The 21,810-nt window shown below is 35.7% G+C and overlaps 1 protein-coding gene across 1 annotated transcript in view; it reads right to left on the minus strand.

The window, feature by feature from the left end:
- Window positions 1-6,252: 6,252 nt before the first annotated feature.
- FSIP1 (fibrous sheath interacting protein 1) overlaps window positions 6,253-21,810 on the minus strand; it is an 82,448-nt gene continuing 66,890 nt past the window's right edge. The window contains exons 11-12 of the mRNA XM_061380214.1: window positions 9,705-10,251; window positions 6,253-6,484 (exon numbers count right to left, since the gene is read on the minus strand). Coding sequence (XP_061236198.1) covers window positions 6,450-6,484; window positions 9,705-10,251 — 582 coding nt within the window. The 3' untranslated portion in view covers window positions 6,253-6,449. The remainder of the gene's footprint in view (window positions 6,485-9,704; window positions 10,252-21,810) is intronic.

Below are 21,810 nucleotides of genomic sequence, written 5' to 3' on the forward strand. Positions count from 1 at the left end.
ATCCATGTATAGATATATGTAGTTCTGACCCAAAGTTTAAAGTGGCTGATGTGGGAGAAGATCATCTAGGCAGCCGATTCCAACAACCTTGCCTGAGCCCAAGCCAAACTTACTTTCATGGTAATTTGTTGCATGCATTTAAGTAGCTAATATTAGTGTAGTATCTGAATTGGGATGATACATGCCTTAGAATAAAAAAGGCAAGCCATGTGGCTTGTGTTAAGCCATAGGTTAAGTCCACCCACTTGTTTCTTGGGAAGTGCAAACCAGTAAGACAACAAGAGCGAGCTGTAGTTGAGATAATTAGGCCTGTACTTGATGAAAGCAACAACTGTCAAAAACCAAACAGGAAGAGCAGGGAAAATATCCACACTTCACCAGGCAAAAAATCCATAGGTGAAGCCTGTGGGAAATAGGCTGTTCTCAGCTCCCTTCAGACTCATCAGTGGGACACATAAGTGTACCAACTAATACATGCTGCTTCTAGTGTTATTGGGTACTTGGCTAATTTTTTTTTGCATAAATAATCTTTGAGCTTCAAGCTATTGTAGAGTGCAATGTTTTCTTACTATAGTATGGTCTTCTCAGAGTCCATGTAACTACAGTAGCTGAAATTTTCAAGTAGTCACCTGCATCAAAGCTATGTTCAGGAGATGCAGTAGTTTAACCTGCAGATTTCAATAACCTGTAGATTTCAATTTCAATAAATATGGAGATAAAGGGTGAAATAATTGTAGCGAGATCTGCATCTTAATGACAACAGTGCACTTTTTACTGATCTTGTCATGATTTTGTAGTGAAGTCCATAGTATGGTAATTGACTGATTTTTCAACATAAATTAATTTTGGAAAGCATTGCCAAGGTAATAGAAGAGAGCATCTCCCATGTATCCACAAAGGGAGTTCTAGCTGTTACTTCTCAACTTTTCCAAGAGAAAAAGAACAGGTGCCTAAAGTTGTACAAATATTTAAACAGAGTTCTGACAAGAGGAAGAGAAGCCGTTAGAGAAAAGTGTTTGGCAAGAAAAAGTCTTCAAGATAAAATCTTCCACAGGAAATCCATAGATAAGTATCATAGAGAAACTTGGATTTTCAAATTTAGACAAACCCTAGAAAGCCCAGCCATCTTTTTTTGTCTTTAATCTTTCAACTGCTTTCTGCTGCTAGCCTAGGCAATACACACAAGGACTAAACTGGGTGCTGCTTAGATATTGTGCCAGCCTCCCTTGATGACTCCACTCACAAAATGTGTACGGAGAGACCATTTCAATGTTATTGTAAAATCAGAGTAGAATGCCTCTGGAAAAACCCTTCCCACCAAAACTATGCATACCAAATACACTAAAGAAACAATAGGAAAATAATGCCACAGAACAGAGTTTCCATAAGAAAATTGTAAATTTTAAGTGTGGTTGGGGGGAAGTTCCAAATACAAAATAACTGCCTATAAATCAAAACTATTCACGCACTTCAGCACTCTAAAGATTAATACAAACTTGTGAGTATTCTAGTTTGCTGGGGGGTTGTAAAGCATAGTAGATAGGATACCACAGATGCAACTGCAAGCAGTGAACTATTTCACACAGCCTTAAATGACAGGGAGCCTTTTATTCTAACTACTGCACCTGGATTGCAGCCAATCCCCCAGTGAAACGTATAATTGGATAACTGTAGGTTATAGCATTAGTAGCGTTCAAGTGCCTCTATTCTATTTAAAAAGGAAACAGTTTCATGACCTTTAAATCTCACTACAAATAAAAGAGTAATTATTTCTCAATAAATACATGTTGAAAATTATTTAAAAAATCAGTTATTATTTTTCCTTGATTTCAGAAACCTTCCTAATTTAACAACTTTAGAAGTGTCTGCCAAACAACCTTGTCATCTTTGTCTACCCTTCAAACTGTGAGACGCCCAGACATGAGGCTCTTTTTTGGCTGGTGGGATCACTCTTAAAGCCTTAACAGTGTACAGTGCACCTAAAAAGCAAGAGAGAAAGACCTAGGCTAAAGCCTTTCTAAGAGACATAACAAAAGGAAGAGGTGCACTCATACTATTTGCTGACATTTTATCTAGAAAACAGGAGTCTTTAATAAAATTTCAAAATTCTTATCAATACTGAAATTACAGAACTGTAGTGGCAAATAATAGCCTCTCACCTACACTCTCTGATTTGGAGGTAAAATTGCACCCTTTCTAGCACATGAACTACTGGCATTCTTTTTCGTACTTCCAAACTAGTCTTTGCTACTCTGATGACATGTTTAAGCAGTCCTTTCCTCTATGATCTATGCAGCAGTTGATTTCTGCACAGCCTGTTTTCACTCTCTGCTCAGCATGTCCACTGACTCTGCAGGAGTTCTGCTCGGGAAGTGAGGGAAAGCATGCACTGCAGCACTACAGCCCCAGTGGATGCCAGCCGTCGGCTGGCTTTAAAAAGCATTTGGCTGAAAATTTCTGTGGGGCATTTTACCCTTCTCTTTCTCATTTTTTTTAGGATGAAGCTGGAAGTTTTTCACCCCTTGATAGAATTACTTCAATTTAAACTTGAATTCTGAACATATAAGAATAACTTATCTCCTTTTATCACTGTTATCGATAGTCAACAAGCTTTTTTTTTTAATATCAGGATATTTAGTCTATCACTTTCCTTTGAAATGAAAAAGACCCTTAACTGCTCTATATCTGCATAATAACTATAAAGCTGGACTGAAATCCTTCTACCATTACAGTATACTGAAATCAACACTTTTAATCATCTGACTCAAATCTATGTTTTATAGTATCCATTTTATGTGATATGTATTATATTAATACATATAAGTTATATATACTTTTATATATATAAACAGACATGAGGTTCATGAAAATGATTGAATCACCCTTACTTTCTACTTTCAAAGGAAAACATTATAGAGTTTGTAATTTTAAAGGGCAATTCATGCAGCATCAAAACACGCCCCCTAAAGTAAATCAGTATCACAGCTGAGCACTGTCCACCAAGAACACCAGCACTATATGTATACTATTATGGAGTCTCAGTGACAGTGGCAGAATGGTTTGGTCATATATTGCTCAGCAAATAGATGCAAGCACACCAAAATATCCTCTTCATGGGTATGTTGCTTTTATTATTATTAAATTTTTGGAACAAAATTATCTATCATGGGCTGTAAGATAACAAGATAAGGAAGAAAAGGAAGTTAAGATAAGGAGCACAAAAGAGCATTTAAAGTGTGCAAAAGTGCACACTTTAAATTTCTTATTCCTCAAGTTATCCTCAGGATAACTTTAAAAATCAGCCTCCTGTTCTTGCTGTATTTTGGGATGAACGAAGCTAGGGAAGACTGTAAAGAAGCTAGTTATCAGAATCTTTCACGAAATACAACTTACATTGAATAAAGTTATATATTTTGGGAAACCTGGTTCCAAATCCTCAGGCTGCAAGTGAAAATTCGTTTAAATATCTTAATCATCACTGCTGCATTATTCCCCGAGGAGAAGCTGCCGCATTCCAGTGCAGCTGGAATTCAAGTGGCAAGCCGATGGAGGGGTTATTGCAGGTCACAACAGTGAGACACTGAAAAAACAAAGAAAAATCCATGAAACCTCCTGGGCTCAACTTTCATTTTACCCTGACATTGCGGATGCTTCAGCAAATGACCTTGTCATTATATTTTCTATAATATCTCTGTTATTCTGTACCTCATAACAGTAACCATGTTTTACCATATATTTTTATCTATCTCCTACACTTTTGCTTAAAACTGATAATTAAAAGAAGGGATTGAACTTTTATTTCACCTGCAACAACAAGCAAGAAATAAAATCTTCTCACATATCCTGTTATTTTATATAATGGAATACAAAACAAGGACAGATAAATATTAGACCACTAGTTTTTGACAGTCTCTGAGACCCTCTGTGCCTTTGGAATAGCGTTTCATGAGCACTAGGCCCCTGCGGTTTACCGTGCAGGATGCTCGGCACTTTCCAAGACCTGAAGTGAAGTAACAAGAGTTCCCATTGGAATATACCATTTAAGTCAATAATGATTCAAATTTACTGCTTATCCCTGAAATGCCAGATGTGAATAAAGGGTTGTATTCATGGCTCCGGGAATGTTATAAGGCTTAGTCAGTGAACGGTGCTAGAAAAATCTTTCTCATAACAGTGAGATATATAAGAAAAAAAAATTCACCAGGAAAGTAAGAATTAATTAGTGTTTCTCTTCGTATATGTTGTAGATATTTTACATGTAATCTTGAAACAGAAGTTAGTTTTCTTCCAAAACTACCCAAGCACTTGAACACTGTTTTTGAGAAGGACTCTGTAAAACACAGATTACATATGAAAGTTATTGGACTGTGGAAAGTTCACAGTGTAGCCAGTGGACAGTCCTGCAGAAGTATCACACAGGCACACACACAGAAAAGTCTTGAAAAAACTTGTCGGTATTGCTTTGATTATATTTATGGTAAAGAGATTATGACACAGGCTTAAAATGTTTAAGGAAGGTAAGAAATACATCTAGGTGAGATCTGCAAAGCTCCATGGAATGTGCTTACAGCAATTCTGTGCAGAGCAACAGGACTACGAAGAACGCCCAGTATCCAGGGGTGGGTTACTGCTGTTGCAGAACAAGTTAAAATATCAGAAAATGAAACAACATACAGCAGTTGCTTGTTACAAATGTAACATTTCAGTTTTTCTTAATTCAAAGAAAGTAGGTTAGATCTGATCTCTATTACATCCACACAATTAAACTTCCTACAAGAGTGGACATCCGCTCAGACTGGAAACTCTCTGAGATTAAAATCTCAAAATGTTCATTATTTTAAACACTCAATAATTTAAGTTAACCCTATGTTGTAACGCAGCCATTGTATCATTAATGTTCTATCCATTCCTCTTTTCTCATTGAATGTTAAATGGCTGCTAGTAAAATATCAAAGAATTTGTCTTTTCAGTTTGTGTCAAATGAGAGCATGTCAATGGAAAATCTATTGCTATCTTTGCTAGAGTATCTCTTCTGCCTCAAAAAACACCAACCAAACAACCAGCTTAAAAAAGATCCATTTTTTTTTTGTCTTCTTACTCTGACACTACAATGCATGAAACAAAAAACTAACCATCAGCTCAGTAAATAAGTAGAAAAATCAGGAGAAACAGTAGCTAAAGAGTAGACAAGCAGAAACTTGTAGTGCATTTGTATTATAACCTCAAACACAAACCAGCTGTATTACCTTCCCTCCAGCCAGTCATTACTGTAAGTTTTCATAATCCAATAACTGCGAGAGCAATCTTCTGAACTCGTTCACCTTTACCCACACCAAGCCTTCATAAGGGACTGCGACCTGTCATAGCTCAGTTTTATTTCCTAGAGAGTAAGTCTGTTTGCTACATGGTTACACTGCAGGATGAAGAATAGGACACAGCTGAGCAGAGGGGTGTTGATGTTGTGGTCCAGCAGAGGACTTGTGCAAACTTTTACTCTCAATCAAACCAACAACCCAGCAGAAAGCCCCAGGGCAGAAAACTGGGTACATGACCAGGTTCTTCACTGAGTCAGGGCTCAGCAGTCAGATAGGTTCTGAGCTCCAGCAAACTATACTGAGATAACAGAGGCCAGGCTTTGCCTAACTTCATGAAAAAAAAGCAGATTGTATGTAAAGGAAGAAAAATGAAATTACTATATACATTTCACATCCTCTCTAACAAAATCTCATCTCTAGAAACTGAACTTTGCATGTCTTTGTTCATGAAAAATGTAAAATAAGACATGCATTGCTTTGAAAGACTGAGGGAGCTGGGTCTCTATAGTTTGGAGGAGAGGAGATTGAGGGGTGACCTTATTAGTGTATATAAATATATAAAGGGGGAGTGTCACGAGGATGGAGCCAGGCTCTTCTCAGTGGCAAACAATGATAGGACAAGGGGAAATGGGTGCAAACTGGAACACAAGAGGTTCCACTTAAACTTGAGAAGAAACTTCTTCTCAGTGAGGGTGACAGAACACTGGAACAGGCTGCCCAGGGAGGTTGTGGAATCTCCTTCTTTGGAGACATTCAAAACCCGCCTGGACACGTTCCTGTGTAACCTTATCTAGGTGTTCCTGCTCCGGCAGGGGGATTGGACTAGATGATCTTTTGAGGTCCCTTCCAATCTCTAACATACTGTGATACTGTGATACTGTGATGCATGCTAAACGAATGTGTACACACATTTATTTGGTAGAACACTTTTGAGAAATTTAATGAAATGCAAGAATTTATTTTGAAATTAAACTGCAACAACAATTACCTCTTAAGAATAAGCTCACTGAACAGTTTTCAAAGATGATAATTCATTCACTTCAAGTTGTCTGAAATGATACTGTATCAGGATAATATCACTGATGGAGGCTTAACCAGACTTTCAAAAACACAGTTGTGCAAAGAAGTGTCTAGTCACTCTCCCCACATCTTTTCCATCTTCATATCATCTGTAAAAAAAGAAAAGTACATGCTGAACTACTGCAAGCACAATATTATTTGCAAGAGGAAAAAGCAACAACAGTTTGTGATAACTTCTACTTAAAACTTAATACAATCCCCCCCCCAAAAAAAAAAAAGCTGGAAACAATTACCAATTGGCTCATACAACTGAGAAATAATAGCCTTTTCATATCTGTATATGGGTAAGTCTGGTTTCTGTTTATCTAAGTAAACATCACCCATATTGACATGCATATCACCCTGATGTGGATAACTGCTTCTTTCAACAAACAGGAATTACTTATCTCTGATGTAATGAGTTTCCTTCAGATACAGATCCACAGGTATATACATTAACTATATTAATAATTATGCTTGCCTTAAAAAATATAATGTATCACAATAAATCTATATCACAGACTACAGTACCATAATGAGTGCAAAACCAAACTTCTGCTAAATCATTTTCACACACAGTTTTGTCTGCTTACTCAGCAAAGAGTTTAAACCATGTGTAGCAGGCCAGAAAATCAAACTATTTACACATCATGCATATGTGTTTAAATGCCCTTTAGAATTAAGGCCATAACAAAACTCAGCTATGTAAATGTCTTATATAACAAAGCTCAACTAAGTAAATGTCTCTTAAAAATTAAGATAAACCTTACGCTTCTCACAACTTCATCTGCAGATATATTTGCCTTAAATGGGACTCCACTGGGACCTAACGTAATTAGCACATCTAATAATGTCTGAACAACCAGCTTACCTATAGAATATTTTAGGCAGCTTTATAAATTTGATAAATGAATTCCATGGAAAGGTGTTGGCTCTTCTGTTTTATGCTGTATACTTTGCTGTAAGAACTACATTGACAAAAATTGTAAGAATGGGCTGCTGTCTATTTAAATGCTAATTTTAACATACGCTTTAGCATTAGAGCAATATTAGTGGATTACAATAAATCTGAATATAATTAATTTAAATTTAAATTTAAACTTAGCAATAACTTCAAAATATTTAGCACTAATGTAAAAACCACAAGCCTCTGAAGCAGGTTTTATTTTGCACTTCTTTCTAAAGATTACCTTTCATACCATTTTTAAAAATCAGATACTGACACAAAGACTCAAAGACTGATGAGATGATGATATCTGTAATTATATACTTAGTTTTGGTTTTAGGTTTTTAGGAAAAATGAAAAGATTTAGAGACTTGAAAATTCAGAAGAATTATACCATCATCCCTAAAAAAAATATTTTTGGTAAGCAAAATAACTGTAAACTTAAGATGCTTATTAACACTACAGATTTGATGTGTGTATGGCTGAACATTATTCAGCATCTACTGAAAATAGCTAATTGAAATACCCCATTGCATTGCTGTGACACAACACATGATTACGACTCAAAGATATTTAAATTATTACATGATTAACATTAATATATTCACTTTAAAGACTTTTACCATGGGATGTTGTCATGATTTCCCACATGGAAATTTACTTAATAGCTGAAATCTCCTTTCTCTCTTTACAATAAAATTCCCCATAGCTATAAATGGTTACGTATTCCCTTCACTACATCGTGGCTACAGTGCATGGTGTTTTGCTTGATTTATCACATCCCATCTTAAAATTTATTAATAAACAGCAATGGCAGTTGGGTCTAAGTCACACTTTGACTGTGACTTGACTACATCTGCTCAGACTAAAGAAGTACTTTAATTCCTGTGAAGCCAGCAAGTTAAACTTTTTGAGTTGACAAAGAACACTAGCAATGTAGTATGCAGTCAGTTACTCCTGCATGAGACCAGGTTGCCTCGGCAGAGGTGGTTCTCTGTGGTGTTCCCCATCACCACCACTGACACCCCACTCTGCCCTGGGGAAGACCACTTCCCCCTTCCCTTGCTCCGCTCTTCTGATACTTGAATTTACTTGAAGAGCAAAGCTAGCATGTGAAGGTAGCTGAAAACTAACCTACCAGAAAAAAGAAACCTGAGCAACCCCAACCTCTTCTACAGGAATTGTATTTCTATTTTACTTCTATTACAGCATTGGCCTGAATCTCATACTGAGTAACTACAGCAGGTAAGTATGGATACCAAGTTTGTGTGGCAGTGTAAAACCAGCAATAAGCCTTCTTGCTTTCTAGTAAGTGGAACTGCTTTGAAAATATATTAACATTCCCTTCACTGTAGAAAGGTTAAGTGCAAGCAAACAAAGAAACAGTTGTGATCATAATCAAGAAATTATAACATAGTAAAGAGGTAGTAGGATGTCCTTCTAAATTACAGATGAATGTAAAAAAATGTTTCTTCAAATTCAGAATAGATTACCAGATAACAAAGCCCTGTCTTGAAAAGCTGAACAAAATTAATTGATTTCTAGCACAATTAAACTATTTAACCAAAAAAAAACTTCACACTGTCACAACTTTCCTGAGAGAAATGAAAGCTGTAGAGGCACGTGCCTAAAATCTGCTTATTTGAATGGTCTGGTTTTCAGAAAGAGAATTGGTCTTAGGCTAAAAATCTAAATGTAGTTTTAAATTACACTATCACTATATAATTACATTAAGTAAAGGACATAAAAAATAGAGACATTTCCAAAATATTTTTATAATACTAGAGTGATTTTTTTTATTATTATTATTATCCCCCCTCGTTACAGCTGTTTATTTTACTGAACTAAAAGTATTTTATAGAAATTTTGCAGTATTTATTCATTTTGGTATCTTTTATGTGTAATTTTGAACTACTGAAAGCAATTTACTATTTTTAATATAACTAGGTCAAGTTTGTTTCTACACTACCGAGTTTACCTTAGTAAAAACATTCAAGAAATACTTGAATTTATGTGTGAAATGTTATACAAACTACTGGGAGAATATTCGCTTTCCATAGAACAGTGAACATGACCATCTAGTATCAAAAAGATAATCCGTATGTGTTGTCAACACTGTTTTCCAGTTGACAGAATTAATCAACATCAATGTTATATTTCATAAGAGTCCTAGTCCTATAGTCACTTATGTCAGGGCAAGAATTGTATTAATTATTCTGTTATTTTGTGTGTATTACTTTTGGCACAGCTTTATGTTTTGTAAAAGTACGTCCTTGCCCCACCATAATAATCAGTGTGTATTGGTGCATACCTTTGGTGAGAACCTGCTTGGGTTTTTCCATCATAATCAAAAGCCTATTCTAAAGGGTCATTAAGAATCTCACCTCCTTTGGTTTGCAGTGGTATGCAGAGAATGTCAGCCTCTGTGGATGGCTCATTGTTTGTGCTGATGCAATATAATGGTTCATCCAAGAAAGAAGGTTTCTTCAACCTTTTTGTGTTGAATGCTCTTGACATAAAGTAACCTTTAGTAATGCTCTTATCTTCCATCTTCTGTAAACCTTCTAGGTCAGCAGGTTCCTCTGTTTGGGCCAGTGAATCCTTTGATAAGTGTCTATCAACCAGTGCTTTGCTGATATAGCAGCCAGGGATTTCACTCTCTGCATTAACACACAAGCTTTTGTCTTCCAGTCCAGTCTTTTCCTGAGCTGTTAACATCCCTACAATATGGTCTTCAACTAACATTTTGGAAAGAGTAGATGTGGAGTGAAGAGTGGAGTTTTGACTTGTGTAACAAGGGGGACTTAATCCAAAAGAAAGAGATTCCTGAGACTTTGGCATGGTAACGTTGCTTATTGTTCTCTGAGCCTGTATACATTCTTCCAGAAGGGTCTTAAGCTGCTCTTCAGAGAGGCCCATTTGTTCTTCAGTCTGAAAAAAAAAAAAGAGAGGGCAAGAATTTCTTCTTTCAAAATATAATTAATGAAAAGCAGTGCCATAAAACAGTTTGAAAGATACAAAAGCACTGGCAGACCTCTTAAACTGATATAATTTTTTTTCATTTCAAACTGAATTTAAATATGTATTTATATATTTATATAATTTATGTAACAACTTCAGTAGGTTCTAGATAGACTAGGTGCTGAAACTTAGGAAAGAAGTCTGATGTCCACAAGGCGCTGAGAAGGCCTTTGATTTTGCTTAGTCTTCCACTGGATATCGCTTGTCTTAATTACCAAACCATGTACTTTTTCATATAACTTGGTTTCCAGTGTATACAGACACACACACGCTTTAAGATTTTAGATACTGAAAGCAAACCAGCACGTAGCTAAAAGACTTTCAGCTGTTTGGGCAATACAGCTGGGGTCAAAAAAACAGACGATAGGATTGTCACATAGTGACTGAAGTATTCCCTGCCACCCACTGTAAAAATGCAACAAACCGTTGAGCCTTGCTCAGCCATTGACAGAAAGCCCATCAGTTGCTCAGGACCTACGATGTCATGTATGTCCCAAGGCATGTGACAGAAGAAAGCCCCATCTTCTGTACACCAGTTTTACTGCTTTCAAGAAGTTGTCACTCTTTGGACAGCTCACAGATGTATCTCTTCCAGTCAATTTCTCATTCAGACAGTGGTACACTCCCATCATTTTTATCATGCAGGTTTCCTTTACTGGCCATTTTTTTAAATTTGATATTAAAGATAATGGCTAATATTAGCTGATAGTGGTGAAGAATGGCAAAGGATGCCTTGCCTGGAGAGGTTTGCAATGGCCATTACTTATAGCCTGTATAGTCCTTAATGCTCCCTAGTAATAGAGAAGCACAATACTGTCTGACAATTTAAAGACTGCAATGAAAGGTACAAGACATATTTTAGATATTCATAATACATTTGCCTATGAAATATGAGATAAAATATAATTATGTGTATTACAAATGTTACAGACATATTAAATGGGAAAAGATGCTTTCTACAATCAAAACCTCAGTTTTACCAAACATTCAAGAGACAAAAGATCAGCTGACAAGCTGATGAACTCTAAGGCTGCAGTGATTTATGTCAAACAATGATTTATTCACTGTGTAATGACTGTTACACAGACGTGACTTTACATTGTGCTAGAGCATGGAGCTACTATCATTTCAGAAAAAAAAGATCAATATCAGATCTAGCTATTTTTTTTTTACCCCGATCCAATTACATGAGTGATATGACACTATTTCATGTATATGACATGACGAGATTGCAGCCAACTTAGCACAGCATGTATGATTTATGCTTAAAAACTGATTATTCATGTTCATGAATAGGGACAGCTCTCGGTGAGGAAAAAAACAGTATTTCTTTGTAAACTTGCTGTGGCTATTAAAAATTACAAGGTGACACTACAAAGTGAACAAGAAAGACATTTTCGGTTACTTTCAGCCACTATTCTGTACTTACATGCTCAAACATTAAGAATAGCTAAAAACTGTTACTATAGACTGATTACAGTTCAGGCACTAGCTGATGTTCTTAAACTCTGTTTTATAGATTTATTGAACCCACAAGCCTTTTTCTGCACACACTTTTCCTTCCCAAAGACACTCTGAATTCACTTCCTACACATATAAAAGAAGACAACTGCATTAAAGAAAATGAGATGTTTAGGCTTTTAAACAAACAAACCGAAACAAACCAAAGCCATCATCAACTATCATTATATGTAGAGAGCTGTATTTAGATGAAAATTAAATGAGGTAATTATATTGAGATTCAGCTAATATTGGTATCAATCAATGTAGTTTTGATAATATAACTGAAATCAAACCACAGCCTTAAGCACTTATTTAAATAATGAAGAAAACAATATGATCTAATTTTTCTTTTGCTTTTAAATTCCAATCCTAGTGCAGAAAATACAGATCAAAAATCAGTCAGAGAGGGAAAAACAACTCGTAGTAAAACACATGACAAAGTAAAAATGAAACATGGAATTTTTCAAATTTTCACTCTCAATCTGATTTACAAGACCCTGCTGAATTTCTTACATTTCTTGAAGAAGTATTTTAACTTGTGGGACAATGTCTGTCTATAGTCACTCATAGAATGAACTAACTATAAGAAACAAGATGCATTCGCTCAGGCAGAGCACCACAGTAACATAGGACAGACCACTTCTGAAAGCACAGCTGCATCTAGAGCATATCCACAGAGCAGAATATCATGCTACATAAACATAACTAAATTTGTATCACAGAAGATTTTCACATCTGGAAACCCACATGGATTCACACATGGTTTTGAGTGTGTGGTTGTATAATGACATATTTCAAAGCTCTTGGCCAAGATCAGTTAGAGTTAAGTTTATGTTAATGACAGGGCAATTCACTCACAGCAGAAAATAATCCTGCATCTGGAGTAAATGAATGAGTACAAAATGAAAACAGTGAGAAGATCATCTTTGTCCTGCCTTTCTTCTGTCATTTTATTTTCCCCATCCCCATTTATCTGCAGTCTACGTTTTCTTGTCCAAATTTATTTTTTTCTTTTTTTCCTGTCAGGAAAATCATATGGCTCATATTGACAATTAGTCCATATATTACTTTGATTACTACCAGAGAGCTAAGTAGGGAGATTTGGAGCCTAAGGCATACGGAGAGGGAAAGGAGTATAACATCTATAGAGTGAAAAGTTTTGGTAACTTGTGGGCTTGTTTTCCTTTGGAGTGGCAGGCCTGCAGGCAAAGCAGGCAGTGTAAAACATTACTTACTTTTCTTCTTTGTTTATCTCTTCCTCCCTTTGGTTTGTTTTGTAAGACAAGATTGCAAGGATGCAAAGATACGGAAATAGAAATTATTTAACACAGCTCTCAAAAGTTACATTTTAAAATACTAAATGCTCACTGTTCGCAATTTTTTTGTGCCACAGTCATTTTAGGGTTAAGGAAAAATATACAGTAGGGAAGATGACAGCTCTTAAATAGCCATCAGTCATCCACTCAGCAGCAAGAAATCTACATTGAAATGAAAGAAGAAAGGCTGCTGTTGAAATCAGAATACTGAATTTAGGGAAACAGGTAATACCCTAAGGAGAGACACCTCACACCTAAATGAGCATTTGAACTCATGGGATTGCATAATGCAGCAACTGTATGAGGAGTTTGCAAAGTACACTTTTGCACACACCAAAATAAATCTTTTCACAGCTAACTGTACTAGTTTAGAGTCACAAGACTTGGAATCAGTAACACAGTCTTAGGGAGACACTAGATTCTACCTCTCCCAAGCTATCACTGCCCTTACTGTAAATAATTTACAACTCCTATACAGAAAAAAACCCGGCAAGATTGTTCTTTAAAAATACAAGGACATAAAAGTAATGTAAATCAAAATGAAAAAACAGCCCACTAGACAAGGGAAAATGAGCTACCAGGTCTGGTTCCCATTAGAAATTGGAAAACCTTTTAATACTTCTGGCTAATTTTTAATAGGACACTGAGTCCTATTCATTTTCTAGGCTTTTTACCGTTAATGATCCAAAAAACTAATTCCTAGCCAGGAGTTTAGGAGCCTGCTAATGACCTTTACTGTTTATGTGTGGCTAGCTTTCCACACACTTGTGGCCCTTCTCTGACTGAAGATTTCTTGTTCCTTGCTGAATTCCTCAGTGACATGGGTCTATAGAGAAAACCTTACTGCATGTGGTAGGAATGCAAACTTGTAGTACACTGCAGACAGACCTGCTGTGACTACAGGCTTGCAAGTTCAAAGCTTTAGTCTTGTTTTCCACATCTACACAGTAACAGAAATCAACTTAACACTGAAAGGCCTTATCAGATTTTAGCATGGGGAGAAAGCTAATATGTCAGTATTATTTCTATTATAGTAAATAATCATAAAATCACACACAGAAACTGAATAAGCACTAGAAAGCCAAAACTATTTAAGGACTCATGTAGCTGGCATGCCTATAAACACCTATATTTTGGTGCTTAATCTGAAAGTATTACAATCAACACTTCTCAAGATACTTTATTTGCTTGAAACAATTTACTTTGATACTCAAATTTACTTAGATTTTTACTGATGTGTAGGACTACAACAGTCAATTCTAAAGTAACTGATCTCTTCTGGATTAAGACTATTTTAAGTGTATACTAATTTATTGAGACAACATGAGATTTTTTACGTAGCAGCACAGGGAGATTTTGGAAGTTTTATTTTTTTCATGACTTACTAATAGTTTCTCAAACAGCTCTATTCTGCTTTGAAAAGGCAATCCTTGCCATGTATTTCCACACTACTCAACTCAACATGCACTATTAGTTCCAAGGTCTCACCTTTATGCATCACACCAAAGCAACATGAACTTCCCTATGAGAGGTACTATTATGGAACATAATTCATACGCTGCATACAAAAACAGTCACATCATGTTGTTGTGGAAGAGCTTTTTACAATTCCCATAAGTGCTAGCAGCCCAAAGCTCTTTTGTACCACAGAAGTCAGGACTGGTGTCCATAACATTTAAATTGTGGTAATATGTCCTTAGGATACTGTTGTGATACAGTAGACAGCTAAGCAATATACAGTTGCTTGCTCACTGCCCACCCCCCCTGCCCCAGCGGGACAGGAGAAGCAAACAGGAAGACTAAAAGCAGTAAAACTTGTGTAGCTAGATCAAAATTGTTTAATAAGCAAAGGAGAAGGGAAAGAAAATAAAACAAATTACGCAAAGGCAACCACTGACCATCTCCTGTATGTAGACCAATGCCCAGCCAATTCCTCAGGAAAAGATGGGAATTTTAGAGAACCCCTTCTTTTCCCTTTTGATTGCTGTGCATAGTGTTATATGGCATGGAATATCTCTTTGGTTAGTTTGGGTCACCTGCCTCATTGTGCCCCCTCCCAGCCTATTCCTCACTCCTGATCTATTCACTGGGAGGGCAGAGCAAGAAACAGAGAAGGCCCTGACACTACAAATGCTGTTTAGCAACAGCTAAAACATGGGTGTGTTATCACTGTTGCTCTGGTCACAAATACAAAACCATACCAGCTGCTAGGAAGAAAATTAATTCCATCCCAGGCAGACCCAGTACAGAGAACCACACATCCACTTTTACAAGGAAATTCTTTAGTGTTCAGCACATCGTGTTATGGCTTTCAGTGCTTGCTTTTTTGTTTTAAAAACACTACATTATGAGAAAGGGCTTAACAAATCTAGAAGAAAAAAGTTAATCTTTCCTGTGTAAGGCTATTTCAGAATGTAATGAGAGGAAATGTAAGTAGAGTAAATCAAAAAAAAGCTTACCACTCAGAGAGCATGTTTCTGGATAGAGCAATAACATGTATCAATCTGATGGTGTTAAAAATTTAGACTGGAAGCTGAATAACGGATTCCAAAATGAAGAGCTCCTTGTGCTATAATCAAGATTCACCATCTGATGGTCCAGTCCTGTGCTTATACCTAGCTTGGGTATGTTTGGGGACTTCAGCACTATTTCAGGAGACTTAGATCTTTAACAAGAATGGGATTGCTGAACGGTAGGAGAAAATCTCCTGCCATTGCTCTTTTCCACCTTCTATTCTTCTATTTCTTTTCTTCTGTTGGTGACATTTTCCCTTTTCTCATTTGTTTCCACTGTTTCTGCTTCTCTATGGGCAGAATAAAAAGGTCTGGTAGGCAATTTTCTGTAGCTGCTGCTGCTAAGAGCCAGAAAGCAGGAACAACAGAAAAAAAAAAGGGGAGATTTGTGGGACTCTGGTAATATCACTGTCTGAAAAGAAAATTTAGCTTGTAACATCATGAGACACCAGAATCACAACATCAAAGCCATTATCAGCCTCATGGAATCATAAAAACTCCATTTAAAAAAAAAAGTAAATGTAAAAACTGTATACGATTTCAGAAGATAAAATGAACTTCATTAATAAATTGGAAATAAAAACCCTAAAGTTTTTTTCCCCTTTCTCTGAGAAAGATAAATTTTAGACAGAAATCAAAAGGGGACATAAATTTATAAAATTTTGCTGTTATTTAGAGGAGCAAAGTAGGTGAAAATTGTGAAGAAGAGACACGGTAATTGCAATAGCCCATTTCTTTTTTAAGAGCACCTACAGGTTATAAAAAAAAACAACCCAATAACAAACAAGCTCTTGCAGGCAAAACTAATTCAAACACACATATTTTAGTCATTGCAAACAGGCATAACACTTGTTTTTATTTTATCTTTCTCAAAAATATCCACTTAATTGCATGCGGTTTGAACATGCAAATATAATGAAAATTGCTTCGTCAGATATGACACACTGAAAACCAGAAAGAGAAAGCAACTGCTTGACAAACAACAAACAAAGGAAGCTAAAATATCTTTTGCAATCGTTTTCTTTTCATTTGGTACCACAGACACTGAGACACTAAGCTGCATTACTCTCAGCTGCAAAATTTGCATGGCACTACTCTAGGATATAATGAAGCGATTCAGTGACTGTGTGAATTTCTTCTTGGAAGCATACTGAAATAATTTCATACATTTTAAAGATCCAAACCCCTTTATTTCTGAACTGCTACAAGTCGTACTTTTTACCCTTCATTTTCTGAAGCTAACTTCAATTTTAGCTTAATTTCATGGTAGCAGCAGGGCACAAATTTCTAATAAGCAGGAATCAACAAAGAAAGACATTTTATTCAGTATCTTTGATAAAACAAAAGGTAAGAACTACAATTCTGAGTAAAAATACATTAAACTGTGTAATTATATGTGCATAGAGTATATTTTTCTGGGTAAGGCAAAGAGGTACTGACTTGATGTACTGGGCGTATTTAATTGAATATAATCATATCCTAGTAGTCACTAAACAATAAGTCAACCGTTCTTTAGAAAAATAATTAACAAGAATTTTAAAAGCTGCATAAATCATGATGGAAACCCGTCTTTATTTAATACTGAACTGTGATAAAAATGTCTGATTTAAATAACTCTGAATTTAAAAATCCATCTACCCTAAGGTTGTCAACAGATGTTTTGCAAGAATTCAGCTCTCCTGACTTGAGATTAGTTCAATGTTTAGCTCATCTATTGCATTTGTAGCAAGGAAAAAAAAGGCATTTTTCTATATATGAGTCACTACAATTGTTTCTGTCATTTCTAAAATTTTTCTCAACAAATAGATAGCTCCCTAGTTTTACAGCACTTGATTTCATACACTTTCAAGTATTCTGAGGTTAGAAAGCAAGCTGTTTTTAATTGAGCACACTGAATGTGTGAGAAAACATAAGACACAAATTCCTGAGCTGGTATTTATAATCCATCTTTCTGAATAAGATTTTCATTTTCTAGCCTCTCCTGAAGAAGCAGAATTTCTGCAATCTAGGCTATTTAGCATTCAGAAACATTTTCCTAAACATCCCTTTTTGTGTTTTTAACAGTTTGATATCACGCACTTAACAGATTTAATTCCATAGGAATCTCTTCCTTGAATATTATTAAGTTGTGGCTTTAATTTTCAGCAAAGCCAGTAGAGTAGACAAAAATGCCTTGATGTGGTTGCAGCTGTTTTCTGTTACAAAACCCCACTTTTTTTTTTTTTTTTCTGTCACGTTGGCTTATATTTTTCCAAGAAATAGATACAGTGTACCATACGGGTACACTAAGGGTACATAAGTATCTTCTCATAGCAATTTTAAAACTCTAAGTATCTTGAGATTTTAAGAATACTTGCAGGTCTATAATCCATTCAGGGGACAGAAAACATAAATAGCAATAAAAGTAAGGGCATAGAGATTTGTTTCTTCATAATGTAAGAAACGTCACTAAGTGCTAAAACACCAATAAAACTGACAAAATGCCTCCATCAAATAAGAAGGAAAACAGACAAGCTGCAGACACATGATCTACATGACCTATGTAGTTTAGTCTCACTGACATCAAGGACTGGCCCAAGGAGCAATAAGACACAAAGACTCAAAAGTGACTATGAATGAAGGCTTAAAAAAAGAACAAAATAATAGTTTTATGAATTCTAGGAGTTTAGACCATATTCCTGATATTTTTAGGGATATCTTTTAAAGTAATTCTTCTTGATTAGCCCTGTGTATCAATAGCAACAGGCAGCTCTGATTCTGATTCTATATACCGTATATATGCATATGGTAAAACTGACCTGTGATAAATATTTTGGAAACAGAAATATTCTCTCCCAATAGCAGAAGTGTGATATGAAAGAAGTCCTGCTATATGTAGAAGAAAATGCAGAAACCCACAGTGTTCTCTAGTGCAGTAACATAGGTAGTGCAAAATCTCAATTATCCAAGGAAGAAAGCACACAGTTTCTTTTAGAAATGGGGTTTTCTCACAGAGCTTTTGACTCTGCATTAAACAAAGATCATAGTATTCCTTCTTTATTTCACATTCATAACACCTAAATCAAGAGCCTCAGCCAAGTGCTAATAATGCTGACTAGTTCACAAGGTCCTCACACGTGGCAAAGACAGCAGCACCTCAGACTGTAATTCAACCCAGCTAATATCTAAACACAGAAAATTTAGAATTTTGCTTATAAATTACTGTTTTTAAAACTGAAGCCTTTATGACAATACAATTTGCATTCTAAGCAAAAAGAGGATAAATAGGAAGAAGTAGAGATCAACAACAGAAATTTGGTAAATCACACAGGATTAGAAAAAGGTGTATGACTCTTTTTCAGAAACTCATTTCCAAGAAATATGTTGAAGTACAGAATTGTAAAGACACCTAGTTTCAAATAACAAGCGTATCACACTGGCTTAGCTTTCTCTGTCTTGTTACTCTGAGTTTATCCCACAAACTCAACAAAAGAGCATGTACAATATTGCCCTGTATTGGCAAATGCAAGCACTCAAACACAGAGACCCACGACATCTCTCCAAAAATACGTGGTCTAGTAGATCCAAAACTGTAATTTTTTTCTTGTTTTGATCTTTCAATTGTTACAGTTTTAAATAAAGGCTTAGGTTTGTCTCCTTCTTAATAGGAGCAAAGATTCCAGTGGAGTTGTGGCACTAAAAAAATCTAGAGCTTTAACAGTACCAAAATTTACACAACTTACAGGAAAAAAGAGACATTGGCAATAACTTTAATTATGTGGATTGCAAATAAGGAGTCCTACCTCACAACGGCAGGACTAGTAAGTCTCTTGAAGGAAAAAAATCAAGTTCCGGTTTAATTCTCATAAAATATTTCTGACCTTTTTGATTCATGTCATGAATAATTACACTTAACTAAGGAACATACCATCTAAAATCTATGAAATTGTCATTGCCTTTTAAGAGAAAAATTACCATACATGAGTATAGATAAATGCTTAAGGGCAGGGATAATTTTGCCACATCTCTGTCTCTGCTAATGAGAAGTCAGAGAGAGAACTGATACAGAATTTTATTTTCTTTTTGAGTTTGGTGGGCTTGTTGCCACAGGGCAAGTGCAAAGTTTTTATAGGGAACATCAAGTTGCAGCTGTGCTTGTCAATGTGGCATCTTTTTATGGAGTACTAAAAAAACATTTTTAAAACTGAGAATAAATTTTTCATTTCTAAAGAATGGAAGGGTATTCTGAAATCGAATACCTGCCTATGGCTCTTCTATTTCCATTCTAAAGGAAAACCCAACAGCCTTTAGGAAAAACGTGATGAACAATATGCTCCAAAGAAAACATTTTATTTAGGTTCAAGCCTGCCTGCACCCATTCTTGACTAGGGGTGGTGGTGGGTTGGGGGACATGGATCCTTTCAGTAAGTACAAGAACACGAATTAAACCTTGAAACATTCAAATCTACATTACCAGAAAGTTTAAATTTACCACATAATAATAAAGAAACCCTAAGACTGAGATAAAACAAGTGCTAATCTATTTTACTTGATGTTTGACAGTGTTGGAGTTTTTTTAAATAGAAATGCAAAATAATACATTTTTTTCCTCTAACTACAAAGATCCCTTCAGAAAGTCTAACAGACCTTGGTTTTGATCACTTATTAAAACCTTTATAGCTTTTCCTCAGGCTTGTTTTAAACATACAGTAAGTATGCAACAGTATCAATGACCATATTCCTGCTGGCATGCTAATTTTTTTATACTATTATAAAAAAAAATAAAAATCCATGTATTTTATGTCCTTGGAAAACTAGAAACAGCATAAATATTGTAAGACCAGGTAGGAATGCCAACCCCCTTTTTTTTTTTTTTTTCCTGGCGTGATGAGGAAAAATCTCACAGTTACTTTCTGCCACTAAGTTTGTAATAGTTTTTAGCTCTCTAGGCCTTGGAAATGAAAACCCCTTTTAGCATCTTGTGTTGTTCTTTTTTTGGTCACAGATTCTCATGTCCCAGAACAAAATAATCTCAAAAAGTACGTGTTCTAATTGTTGAAGTTCCTTATTGTTATTATCCTGGTTCATGTGCCTACAGGTATCTGTGGCACACAGATAAAAAGTGAGAAAACTTTTACTCACTTTACAAGGACAGTAGGTTGATTTGACTGTGAAAGCTATAAACTTATAGGTACATAACGCAGTGTTGCAGTACATAGGTTTCCTTCCCTCCCACTTACTCATTTCCTGGTAAACCCATGCCTGGTAAATAAGAGATGGCTACATGTCTGTAACTATAAGCAAAGATGGTTTTCAACAGGTCACACAGACACACTGGGTAAGCTCCTGTACTTACTCCTCATGACCAAAGAGAATGCCACAAGCCACATGACAGATGTGCAGGAAACCAGGTAGCCCAAATACTAAGCATAAGCATACCAGCTTTCCAGCACCAGGGACAAAAAAGAATTATGCTCATGTAGAAATCTATGGGCTTTATAGTAAAGACTCAAAATTTTAAATAATTATGCCTTGACGACATCAGAATATTTCAGTGCTTGAATTTTTCACCTGTTTTTGGCAGAACATGCTCATATATAAAATGTATTTTGGAATAATGGCTGTGTAAACACCAATTATAAGAAATTTTGATTTTAGGGAAATTAACACAATTCTAGAAACAATGAACAAATTACCAGAATGTAAAAGGTCCAGTTGCATGTACCTCACAGAAAACTTCATGTTTCACAATTTGAAACATATCATTGCTACAGGAATAGCAAAAATATATTCTTAAATAAAGTTTGGGACAACCACATTTACACTCAATGATGTACATCACTGCACAAAAAATTAAAAAGTCTAATATTCTTCCTAGTAAAAGACATGGAAGTACCAAAAGACTACTTTTTTTCAAAAGAAAGTTATGTGAATTTATCATGCATTTGGAGTCTGTCTTTTGCCAAGAAAGTCAAAGTTCACATGTCACTCATAAGATCTGAAAGATTAATTTACTAAAAGTCTGTGTGATCACATTACAAGGTCAATAGCTTAAACACAAAGCACTGTGCACCCCAGTTGCTTAGAACTTTCTCTACTGCACATTGGAATGTTTTTTGCCCGGTTGGTTTGGTATAATAAAAAGCACCCAAGGTTCA

The sequence above is a fragment of the Neopsephotus bourkii genome, unplaced genomic scaffold, assembly GCF_033783945.1.
Source record: "Neopsephotus bourkii isolate Nb327-2 ecotype Australia unplaced genomic scaffold, CSIRO-AGI_Nbou_v1 NB_1792, whole genome shotgun sequence".
Taxonomy (NCBI): Eukaryota; Metazoa; Chordata; class Aves; order Psittaciformes; family Psittacidae; genus Neopsephotus; species Neopsephotus bourkii.